Below are 12,032 nucleotides of genomic sequence, written 5' to 3' on the forward strand. Positions count from 1 at the left end.
AGAATTACAAGCATGTGCCACCAAACCTGACCAAATTTTTTCTTTTTGAAGAACTTCTGAGAATCTAAGATTGTTTTTAAAATAAAAAAATTAAAAATTGCCAGGCATGGTGGCAAAGGTTTGTGATGCCAGCAACTGAAAGGTAAGGAGTAGAGAGATAGAAATTACAAATTTGGGGCCAGCCTGGGTTACATAGGGAATTCTTGTTACCAAACCAAACCAAACCAAACCAAACCAAACCAAACAAAAACAACAATAAAAATCAAACCAAACCAAATGAAACAAGACAAAAACAAAAACAAAACAAACAAAATAAAAATAAAAAAACCTGAAAATAAAAAAACCAAACCAAACCAAATCCCAAGCCAAAATAAAACTAAAATGCACCCATGAGTTTGTGAGGAAGCTAAAGGCGGGGCGGGAAGCCTGGAGTCAGTACTGACCAGCCTGCATCTCTCCTCTGCTTTGCCCCTGAACCCCAACTTTTGGCACAGCTCAAAGTTGCTTTCTTCAGAGCCTTCTGACTGGCCCTCCCCGCCTCTTATCATTATTATTCCTGCCAAGATTTTTTTTGCCAAGTTTTCCCTCCCGCCTCCACTACTGGCTACCAGCACCCAGTGTGCTACACAGAGGAGAGGGTTTGCGTAGTCTCTTCCCAAAGTAGGGGTCTGCAGGGGTGGATAAGGTAAGGATGGAGACAAGTCACACTAGACTCTAGATCTGGGCACTAGATTCAATAAGTGCAACCGTTAGAGACAGAAAATGACGCACAGTAAAGCTGCAGTGCCAAGCAGTGGTGGCGCACGCCTTTAATCCCAGCACTTGGGAGGCAGAGGCAGGCAGGCGGATTTCTGAGTTCGAAGCCAGCCTGGTCTACAGAGTGAGTTCCAGGGCTACACAGAGAAACCCTGTCTCGGGGCTGCGGAGGGGTGAGGAGTGCGGGGTTGAGGGTGAGGTGGGGGGAGGGGAAGAAAGGCTGCAGCGAGACAAAGGAAGAGTTTGGAGTTTTGATGCCCCAAACCCAGGGCTCCAGGAGACAAGAGGCCAGGAAGGATCCTTCCCTAGAATCTTCAGATAGAGCACGGCCAGTCCATCTTCTCTGGAGGCATCCGGCTCCCAGAAATGTGGGGCATCATCAGTAGTAGGCTAGGACGGGCACCCCTGAGATGCAGGTGGACTGGGCTCAGTTTTCTCAGGCTCGATCCTCTCTGAGGCGGCGTTGAAGGTCTTCTCTTTTTTAGGTAAATGACTTCCAAAGGCAGGGCGGTCTCTTCCAGTATCTCTCCCACTAGCCTGTGGGCTTTCACACCAAGGCTGAGTCTCTCTCCAAAGTCCTGGCTCCTCCTCCTTGAGGATGCAACGCCTTAGCTCCACCCAGACCTCGGCACACAATGAGGCTGTGTAGGGGCTGCCTAGCCCAGTCCCTTCACCTGTTTGGGTTGGCATAGGTCTCCCCACCGCAGGGCGGTGTAGGAGACTCACTAACCACAGAGTGCTGGCTGCCCAGGCCCCTCCTTTCCTCCCTGTTCCTGGGCAGGTGGAAGGGAGAGGGAGATCTGGTGCTCACATAAAACGTGCTTACAGGAGGCAGGGGTACGCTGGGTGCTAGCAGACAGCGATGCCCGTTTGATGCCCCTTCCAACCCTTTGCAATGCCTTTGCTGCCCCAGAGACAACATGCCTTGAGAGTGAATACCCATCCTCCACCATGGGACCAGGAGTCTGCTGCTTTGTTCCCATTTCCCGGCTGGCTGGGCCTTTGGTAGCTCCTTGGCCATGGAGTCTGGGATGCTGGCCTTGGGGATTCAGTCTACTGGTAGGGAGAGCTGACAGAGGGCTCCCCTTTAGGCCGTGCGTGTTTATCTGACACTCATTTCCTACCATCTTTATGTTCCCCTTGGATAAGGTGGAGGAGCAACAGGGAGAGGAGGAGGAAAAGCGGGGTAAGGAGGAAGATCAGAGGAGAAGGAGGAGGAGCAGAGGGATGAGAGACTGGAGGAGTAGCGTAGGGAAAGAGGAGGAGGGGGAGAGGTAGGGTAGTGGAGGAGGGACACTGGAAAGAAGGATCCTTGGAGTCCCACTGACTGACAGGAAGCAGAACTTTTCTTGGTTCAGGGTGTTAGGTCACTAAAGAAGCTGGAGTTGGACTCTTCACCCTGCTCCTGTCTGTGGATCTCCCTGGAGGCTGATGATACCCCCACCTCTTACCTTATCTAATAGCAACACGATTTCTAACAGACGTCTGTCCCTCAACCCAAATCCCCTCTGCCTAGTGCTGGGGAAATTGCAGGGCTGGGACAGGGCTGGGGAGAATGTTCTCTGGAAGATTAGAAGTGTCTGTCAGGGGTGGGTGGAGCCGGGTGGGGCCCCAGGTTACTCATATTCTTGCTAGTCCTTAGAGAGGCAGATTTGGGGGAGCTCTCAGCCTCAAGAGTACGTCTTAGCATTGTCTTCTGAGCTCTTAAGCCCTATTGTGGGGAGAGTGTTGATTTCTGCTTTGGTAGCAGGCAGGGTCAGGTGGGGTTGGCTATCTAAGCTGCTATGTCCTTTCTGGAAGCAGTTGATACCAAGAACAGTCCAGGAGCCTCAGCGGGGGCTGTTGGGGCCTGTCTGGGAAGATAGGACGTGCCAGGCAGTCCCAGACACGACCACATTCCTCCTGACATGCCTGCAGGGGTCCATAGAGCTGAGGGGCTGGCAGAGGGTGTGTGGGGCAGGAAGTGGGTGTTCCGAAGCTTGATATACAAACCTCTGAGGCAGAATTAGCTGGGCTCTTGTTGCTGTCCCCTGGTCCTCAAGGACTCAGGAGTCAGAAATCCTCTTGTCCACTTTGGCTAGGCCCTTGGCTCAGTCCTGCCTTACGCCCAGGTGCCTGCATTCCTCCCCATACATGTCTTGGGTGAGTTCCATGGGAGATGAAGTGAGGGTGTCTGAGTCAGCCCTCTGCCTCCCATCTCAGCTGTCTTGGCATCCGAAGGGACACCTGGGGCTGGAAACAAACAAACAAACAAACAAACAAACAAGCAAACGAATGAATGAACAGACAAACAGATCTCTCTAGGCTTGTGCCAGGCATGTGATTCTTACTTGCTTTGAGGTCAACATAAGCTCCAACCCTCTGTCCAGACTCCATGCCACGCAGTTCACCCTCAGAGCTCTCTGCAGTAGAAACAATGGGTGGGTGCTCTTTGCTCCCACTTTTCAGAAGACCAAATTAGGGGTCTGAGAAGTACCTGACTCTGTGCTCTTTCTCAGTGTCTCTGGCTGTGTCTGAGACCTTTGCTGACCCTAATAGCTAATAAATGGCACAGATCTGTGTGTAGATGTGTGGTGGATATTAGCATCTGTACCCAGGGCTCCGTGGGTTGGGGGGAGCTGCGAGTCTGAGCCACCTGGCTGGCTGAGGCTGTGACAGATGGCCAGTCCTTAGCACGCAGTGCCGAGGGTGGCCACGCTGATGTACCTCCTGCTACGTGCCAGTCTCCTGCTCTGGTGGTCTTTATATACATTTAATAAAGGACTCCCCCACCCATTTAATGGAAACTAAAAGGTCAGCAGGTTTATGGTTTGGTAAGGCCTTACTCTGTCATCCTAGCTGAGCCCAGAGCCCAGAGTGTGGGTTCCTAAGGGCTGTGGCTCCCAGGGCCTCATGGGAAAGTGTAGCCTGCAGGCCCACCCCTCCCCTGATGAATCATGCCTGGCGGGACGAGAAAGCCCAAAACACTTCAAACAATGAGTTTCCAGTAAAATATGACAGACATGATGAGGCGGAGGAGAGGAGGGATCTGATCGGGAGTTGGCGCTGGCCTGGGAGTGATGAAAGCCTAGGGGAATGGAATCCGCCAGGCCCGCCCCCTCCTCACCACTATAAAGCACAATCATCCTTTCCTCACTCACCTGAGCAGCTCTCTCTTCTCTCTGCCGACTCACCCGCTCACTCACTCACCTCTCTCGAAGCCATGGCCACCTGCAGCCGCCAGTTCACCTCCTCCAGCTCCATGAAGGGCGCCTGTGGCATTGGCGGTGGCTCCAGCCGCATGTCCTCCGTCCTGGCTGGAGGATCCTGCCGGGCTCCCAGCGCCTATGGGGGCATGTCGGTTTCCTCCTCTCGCTTCTCCTCTGGGGGAGCCTGTGGGGTCGGAGGTGGCTATGGTGGAGGCTTCAGCAGCAGCAGTTTTGGTGGTGGACTTGGGAGTGCATTTGGTGGTGGGTTTGGTAGTGGTTTTGCTGGTGGTCTTGGAGGTGGCCTAGGTGGTGGTTTTGGTGATGGGCTCCTGGTGGGCAGTGAAAAAGTGACCATGCAGAACCTCAACGACCGCCTGGCCTCCTACCTGGACAAGGTGCGCGCCCTGGAAGAGGCCAACAGTGACCTGGAGGTGAAGATCCGTGATTGGTACCAGAGGCAGCGGCCCACTGAGATCAAAGACTACAGCCCCTACTTCAAGACCATCGAGGACCTGAAGAGCAAGGTGGGTCACATAGTCAGCAGGACTTGCCATTTCAGTTTCCTCCAAGGCTTCAGGTCATCACTAGACTCAGAAAGGATAGTCTCGAGTCCCAAACTTCTCTCTCTGAGCCCCTCCCTGAACATCTCCCAACAGGGCTGGTCAGTGAGAAGACACTGTTGCTTCCTGGTTTTCCTCCATGCTTTTCTGAGCTCCAGTCCTTAGTCCGCCTGAGACCAATGGTTCCTGCCCTTAGCATTTTGCAGAGGAGGAGGCTGAAGCATTGAGAGGCGCTGTGGCTTGCTAAAGATCAAGTGTGTGTGTGTGTGTGTGTGTGTGTGTGTGTGCAGAGCCGAGGCTACAGTGCAGGTGTCTCACCTGTTGTTCTAGGAGGCAGTTACCTCTCCAGCCGAAGGGAGGAGTGAGCCTGTAACGGACCCACGAAGCTAGACACCCAAACTGCTCATTAGCTTGTTAGTCTGGGCTGAGGCCGCCGCCGCCCATGAACTTTGGCACCAGATAGCCTCTCCCTATAGCCAGGCAGACAGAGAAATCCACACCCACAGCTAATCATGACCTGTGTATTTACTCCAAATCAGAGGGAGCCTGGTGGGGTTCTTCCAGAGCCCCTCTTCTTCCTTCCGTTGAGCCTGCTTGGCTCTGGTACCTTGCATAAGTTATGGAAATTAGACAAGTCCCTGGCAGGAACTCCAGTCTGGTTTAGGGATCCTTCTGTCCTTTTTTTTTTTTTCTTCTTTGGTTTCCTCTTTTCTAATCCCCTGGGCAAGTTAGGTTTTGTCTCTTGGGAAAGTACCACTTGAGGTCCATGCCCCAAGGCGTTAGAAAGGAATGCCTGTGTCTGCAGGGGGCTGATAAAACTGTTCAGTATGGAGAGGACGCTCCAGAAGATGAAGGCTGTGTAGGGAGCCTTAGGGGGACTTTAAAACCTCAAGACCCATCTTAGGTTTATAGGTGAGTGGTAGCAGTAAGATCTGAAGTCTGGGGCTTTCGAGCTTTGGGTCAGACCTTTGCATTTTTTCTGTTGAGCAGGAGTCGAAGACCAGGGTTGAAACTGACTGTGTGGGGTTGCCTCTCAGGCTGCTGTAGTACACAAAGGCTCAGGAGATGAGAAAAACAGGATTTAAGCAAGAAAAGAAGGCCGGTGCAGGCTGCAGTGACATCTGCCTACAGATATCTGTTTAACCGACCCATGCATGGGTTTTCTGTTCTACAGATCCTGGCGGCCACTGTGGACAATGCCAACGTCCTCCTGCAGATCGACAACGCCCGCCTGGCTGCGGATGACTTCCGTACCAAGTGAGTTTGCTGTGATGGTTCAGAGCCTCCAGCATATAGGGTGGGGTATCTTGGACCAGAGCTTTCTAACCAGGGTTGGTTTGTGCAGGGAGAACCCCCTGCGGTGCTTGTAAAAATGTAAGACTGTTGGGCTCCACCCTTGGAACTGGGTTCAGTTATTTGTAACCGGTTACCTAGGAGATTCTGATCCACAGCCAGGTGTGAAAGCCATCATATTAGGGAGAGGTGCTCCACATTTCCCCCACCTGTCCCTAAACTGCAGTAGGCTGTCATATTTGGAGGCCTTGAGCCTTATTGGCTGGCTGAAGCTGGAAGTGCCTCTTTCAGACACATGACTAAGGGTGGATTTCCTTATTCTCTGGACCCTAGGAATGTTCAGACTTAAACAACCAACAGGCACCGTCTCCCCACATCAGCCCCGGTGCCAGCTCTGGGAATCATGCGTAAGGGGAGAGAACAAAGCATCCAGTGTGACTGGGGTGGATAGCTCATTCCTTTTCTCCTGAATCATCCCAGGTTTGAGACGGAGCAGAGCCTGCGCATGAGCGTGGAGGCCGACATCAACGGCCTGCGGCGGGTGTTGGATGAGCTGACCCTGTCCAGAGCCGACCTGGAGATGCAGATTGAGTCCCTCAAGGAGGAGCTGGCCTACCTGAAGAAGAACCATGAGGAGGTGAGAGCTAAGAGGAAAAGCCAGCTTAAGAGGGTGGATGGAGAGAAGCAATGGACTAGCAGATGGTGTTTGAGTCGGAATCACCTCTTGCTGGAAAGCCCTGTCCGTCATGTGGCTCTTGACGATGGGACCTTTTTCTGTCTCTGCAGGAAATGGCTTCCATGAGAGGCCAGGTGGGTGGAGATGTCAACGTGGAGATGGACGCAGCACCCGGTGTGGACCTGAGCCGCATCTTGAACGAGATGCGTGATCAGTATGAGAAGATGGCAGAGAAGAACCGCAAGGATGCCGAGGAGTGGTTCTTCACCAAGGTGGGTGTCATTTGGAGAGGGAGGAATGCAGAATACCTGCCTTCCAGGGCTTTTTAGCATGAACTGTTCTCTCTTTTTCACAGACCGAGGAGCTGAACCGCGAGGTGGCCACCAACAGCGAGCTGGTGCAGAGCGGCAAGAGCGAGATCTCTGAGCTCCGGCGCACCATGCAGAACCTGGAGATCGAGCTGCAGTCCCAGCTCAGCATGGTAGGGATGCTGTTGCACATAAAGATTGGCTTTGGACTTACCGCAGGGGCATGGCCATGCTCAGTGATCCGTTGCCTTATTTCTTTCCTTCACAGAAAGCATCCCTGGAGAATAACCTGGAGGAGACCAAAGGGCGTTACTGCATGCAGCTGGCCCAGATCCAGGAGATGATCGGCAGTGTGGAGGAGCAGCTGGCTCAACTGCGCTGCGAGATGGAGCAGCAGAATCAGGAGTACAAGATCCTGCTGGATGTGAAGACAAGGCTGGAGCAGGAGATTGCCACCTACCGCCGTCTGCTGGAGGGCGAGGACGCCCAGTGAGTGCCTGGCCTACCCTTTAATTCATGCCCCGTCCCTTCACAAATGTCCCCCATATGTCTAATGGTCCTGCTGTTTTCTGTTTTTTTCCCAGCCTTTCATCTTCCCAATTCTCCTCTGGCTCGCAATCATCCAGAGATGGTAAGACTCTCCTCCACCTCAAACCTGGGCCTGGGAATACCTTCAGCTCTTTCAGCAGATCTATGACCTAGATTAGACCTTTCTTGGGGATTAAGCTAAGTGTTTTTAATCAGTATCCTCTATGAGTCCCTTCAGAAAAAAAAAAAAAAAACAAAACAAACAAAACAAAACACTTTCTAACTCTCCTCAGAGCTAGGACTGGTGACCTTAGTCTTGTTCCTCCAATGGGTGTTTGGGTAAATTCCATGGTGAAGAAAATCAGCACCACGGAGAGCACCCTACATCCTTCCCCTACTTGGAAGAGTTTGGGTTTAGTTGGACCTTCTAACGCCTTTGGGTCTAGCTGGACAGCACCAGCTGAGTGCTCCAGTTTGAAGACACAGACTGGACATGAGGCAGCAGGGAGTGAGTTGGCAAACGGGACAGAGGGCAGCAGGAGACAATTTCATCCTCGGCGTCTTGGCTTCTTTCTCCAATTTAGAACACCTCAGCTGTCTACCTCACTAATAACGCCTCTTCTCTCACCTTCTCCAGTGACCTCCACCAACCGCCAGATCCGCACCAAGGTCATGGATGTGCACGACGGCAAGGTGGTCTCCACCCACGAGCAGGTTCTGCGCACCAAGAACTAAGGCTGCTGTGTACCGCTCAGGCTTAGGAGGCTCCTGTGTGGACGCAGATACTGCTGGAAGAGCCCCTGTATTGTACCTACGCGCTTCACCCTTTACTTGACCCTTGTCCTTCCTGGCAGGAAATAAAGCTTCTTTTTCTGAGTTGCACAATCTCTGTCTCCCTGGTCATTGTCAGGAGTGGGGGTGGGAACAATGTGGGAAGTGTTGCTTTGGAGCACAGACAAGCACCTGGCTCTGGCCGCTGGGACTGGGAGAAAGGGCCCGGGGGCGGGCTTGGCTCAGGTCCCAGGTTGGCTTTCACCACCTCAGAAGATATAGGCAACTGTGTGTGCCAGGTCATCGGATCTCTTAGGACAGAGGCGTAGTTCCTCATTTATTTGCCTGTCTACACATTTACCAGATATGGAGCGTTTTCAGGTGCCAGGCAGTGTGTTAGGTGAAGGATTTTTTAAAATAAAAATTATTGTTATTTCTGTTGTTGTTGTTGTGTGTGCATGATATATGTGTGGGTGCATGTGTATGTGGACTCAGAGGACAACTTTGGAGAGTTGCTTCTCTTCCTCCACTGTGGGTTTGTGGTATTGAGTTCGGGTTATCAGGTCTGAGTAGCACCTCTACCTGCTGAGCCATCTCGCTGGCCTTAGGTTAGAGATTCCTAACGATTTTGTGATCCTTTAAGGAGACTCTGTATTGGAACTTAGACATTTTCTCTATATATCCCATTTCTAGATAAGTAGAAAACTTTGTGTGCAACATTATGGGGTTCCCTAGTCCCCTAATACTCTCTGAACCCCAAGTACTAACTCATGCTCTGCTGGAGGTCATAGCTCCCTGATCTGGACTGTCTAGAATGGAGTCTATTCTTTAAAGATTTATTTATTTATTTTATGCATGAGTACACTATCGCTCTCTTCAGACACACTAGTAGAGGGCATCTGCTCCCATTACAGATGGTTGTGAGCCACCATGTGGGTGCTGGGAATTGAACTCAGGACCTCTGGAAGAACAGTCAGTGCTCTTAACCCCATGTCTATTCTTAGTCAATTTAGAGCAGTGGTTTTCAACACTCCTAATGCTGGGACCCTTTAATACCGTTCTTCATGCTGTGGTGACCCCCAATCATAAAAAATATTTTCATTGCTACTTCATAACTGTACTTTTGACACCTTTATGAATTGTACTGTAAATACCTGTGCTTTCTGATGGTTTTAGGTGACCCCTGTGAAAGAGTCATTTGACCCTAAAGTGGTTGCAACCTCCACATTGAGAACCACTGATTTAGAGGGTGTTGATGACCCTCTCTAAGCCTCAGTTTCCTTATCTGTAGAATGGGGATGATAGGCCTGTCTTTTGGTCTTTTGGATGTTGACTGGAAGCGCAGTCTGTAAGCACATTGTCCAGCATAGTGCCTGGAGTATGCAGGCTCAAGGCAAGGTTGTGTTAGCCATGCTGGGTACCATTCACGACAAGGGCATTTATAGAGGCTCTAGAATAGGCTATCTGGTTTCTAACTTGGCCCTGCTCTGTATTAGTGACCTCGGAGATCTTAGCTCTCAGATTCTTCATTAGTACCATAAAGATGACGTAACCTGTGTCTTGTGGTTGATAAACAAATCTAATGAGTAAGTTACACCTTAAGAGCCAGGCTGACCTCTGAGCCTGGTGGGCCACACATGTAAGCCAGCACTAGGGAGGTGGATCCAGCAGGACTGTTGTGAGTTTAAGGCCAGAGTGGGCTCAGTAGTGAGGGCATTAGGAGCCTCTGCTTGGTGGAGGAGTGACTTCTGCTTTGCCTTGTGGTTGACACGGGAGTAGGGAGGGGCGGAGCTTTATCTGGGTGCATGGCAGAGATGCCAGAGGTGGGGAAGGCTCACTGCCCCCCATCCTTCCGGACTAGGAAAGAGTTGAGTAGCTCTGTATCAGTTCCAATAGCTTGTTCATTTGGCTGGGTGGTGGAAACTTCTAGGTAGAGTTGAATGTGGATGAATGAAGAAAGACAGTTTGAATGCAAGGGCTAAACCCTTGGATCTGAGACTCTTGTGTTTCAGCCCTGGGTTCCCATTTTCCCCAGGCTTGGAGAACTGGGACAGGATAGAGAACACACATTCTTCTTTTCTAAGGCGGAGGAGAAATACCTTCACTATACAGTGTTGGCGACTTGAACGATCTCATGGAACCAATGAGCCTAGCATCAAACTTGGTGTGTAGTGCTCTGCCTGTGGCCGCTCAAGATGAGTCATTAGTAGTGAACGAAGTGTTGCTAATGTCCCTTGTCCCTACCTACAGGACAGGAAAGTCATTGCTGTTCTATGACTTTGAAACTCTGGGATAATTATTTACTTGAGTCGTAGTATCCTACAAGGTTGAGGTGGGGTGAACATTATCTGAAGAAGTACATCCTGGAGCTAAAGGACTGGATCCTTATGGAGGAGAGATATCAGGGTACCCATCAGGGCGATGAGCTTCCTGTCAAATGTGACATAGGATATAGGGGGTGGGTCACACTTGAGGCAGTCATCTGGGTTGGACTGAGATTAAAACGCAGCTACACTCAGTAGTGGAGATAGAAGCCTAGAATGCTGCGGATTGCTTGTGGATCTCCCCGCATTACCCTACCTGGGACATTTGAATTTCTCCTCCCAAGGAACCGGCTTTGGAGGATTCTGAGCGCATGAGTTTCTTAGCACTAGTGTGGTGAGGGAGCACCCTTTGTCCTTGCTTGAATGGCTGCCACTGCGTTTGGAAGGAATACAGGGCAGACTTGCTGGAGGCCAATTGGCTATAAGCAAGCTCAGAATGGGGGCGGGGCAGGGGTGGGGCGTTAAGCAGTGGGCTTGGATTCCAGGGGCCTGAGGAACAAAGGGTTCACAGCAGTTCTGGGGTCTTGCGTGTACACCCTCCTCTCCTGATTTTCACCACCACATTCAGTGGGAAAGGTAGAGTCAACAACTGATTTCTACTAGCGAATGAGTTCTCTTATTCACAGGACTAAAACGCTGCCTTATCCTTGGAGACCTGGGCTCTACCCCAACCTCTGAAGCAGACCAGAAAAGTGACTCGATAGCACCGCCTGGTGGAAGCAAGAGAGGTTGCTTCTCAGAGTCCTGGGGCTAGCCAAAAGAGAGCTGTGGCTCCACCCCTTGAATGTAATTTGGGAGGAGCTACCTGCTCCACCTACTCTGAATTCAGAATGGAGCTGTGCTAGGTGGATGGAGATCATCTCTCCCGTGCTCTCTTCTTCTAAGGGACACCACTCTGCTCCAAGTCTTAGAGTTTGAACCTTGCTACATCCAGCCTTCAGGTTCCTTGAGGGAGGGACCATGTGTCCTCAACAGCATTCACTTTGACACAGGTTCCTGATCTTAAGGGGGGGGGGAAGTGCACTAGAAGGATATCCTAGTCATAAGCAAGATACTTGACACACAAGTCATCCAGATGGACCAAGAGGAAGGGCAGAAGCATGCCCACTGTCACCGAGACTCAGGATAACGCATTACGGTGTGCTGGGGGCTCAGCCCAGCAGTTATTCAGTAGCTGGTCTAAGCCTCACATGAAGTTGTACTTTAGTCATATTGATTGTCTGATTGGTGACCACTCTCCTGTTTCCACACAGGGCATTTGGTCTCTCTCAGGGGAGTGGTGTCCACTCTTCTTGCTTGTTCACTCTTGCTCATCCCTTACTCAGGCGTGGTGACTCTCAAGTGATCGCTCCTGATCCCTTAGACCACTCCCAGGCTTCCTTCTCTGCTCCCCATTTGGCCACCAATAACATTTATTTCACTTTCGGGTTTGCTAGAGGAGAGTCTGCTTTGTTCTACAGCTGCTCAAGGAGACAGGGCTTGTTTATCATTGGTGTGTGTGTGTTATATGTGTTCACATGTATGTGTACATGTGTGTGAAGACCCACTTGCACATGCACACACATGTGGGCCAGTGGTCAAGGTTGGGTTTCTTCCTCAATTTGCTCTCCACTTACTTTTAAAACATC

The 12,032-nt window shown here is 51.1% G+C and overlaps 1 protein-coding gene across 2 annotated transcripts; it reads left to right on the top strand.

The window, feature by feature from the left end:
* The first annotated feature begins 3,958 nt into the window (after positions 1–3,958).
* LOC127694820 (keratin, type I cytoskeletal 14) lies at positions 3,959–8,180 on the top strand. 2 transcript variants are annotated; one of them, XM_052196521.1, is made up of 8 exons: positions 3,959–4,468; positions 5,679–5,761; positions 6,278–6,434; positions 6,584–6,745; positions 6,829–6,954; positions 7,050–7,270; positions 7,366–7,412; positions 7,947–8,180. In XM_052196521.1, exons 1-8 carry the CDS (start codon positions 3,959–3,961, stop codon positions 8,042–8,044), a joined length of 1,404 nt encoding a protein of 467 aa, XP_052052481.1. In that variant the 3' UTR covers positions 8,045–8,180. The 2 variants fall into 2 exon arrangements, with proteins under 2 accessions (XP_052052481.1, XP_052052482.1); XM_052196522.1 differs by lacking the exon at positions 3,959–4,468 and adding an exon at positions 5,348–5,416.
* The last annotated feature ends 3,852 nt before the right edge of the window (positions 8,181–12,032 follow it).

Source organism: Apodemus sylvaticus, chromosome 10, assembly GCF_947179515.1.
Source record: "Apodemus sylvaticus chromosome 10, mApoSyl1.1, whole genome shotgun sequence".
Classification (NCBI taxonomy): domain Eukaryota; kingdom Metazoa; phylum Chordata; class Mammalia; order Rodentia; family Muridae; genus Apodemus; species Apodemus sylvaticus.

Excerpts from the sequence above, each read along its gene's own strand:
- LOC127694820 (XM_052196521.1), top strand. The coding sequence starts at position 3,959 with ATGGCCACCTGCAGCCGCCAGTTCACCTCCTCCAGCTCCATGAAGGGC. Across the intron at positions 6,435-6,583 it reads TGAAGAAGAACCATGAGGAG|GAAATGGCTTCCATGAGAGG; the intron begins GTGAGAGCTAAG and ends CTGTCTCTGCAG. Across the intron at positions 6,746-6,828 it reads AGGAGTGGTTCTTCACCAAG|ACCGAGGAGCTGAACCGCGA; the intron begins GTGGGTGTCATT and ends TCTTTTTCACAG.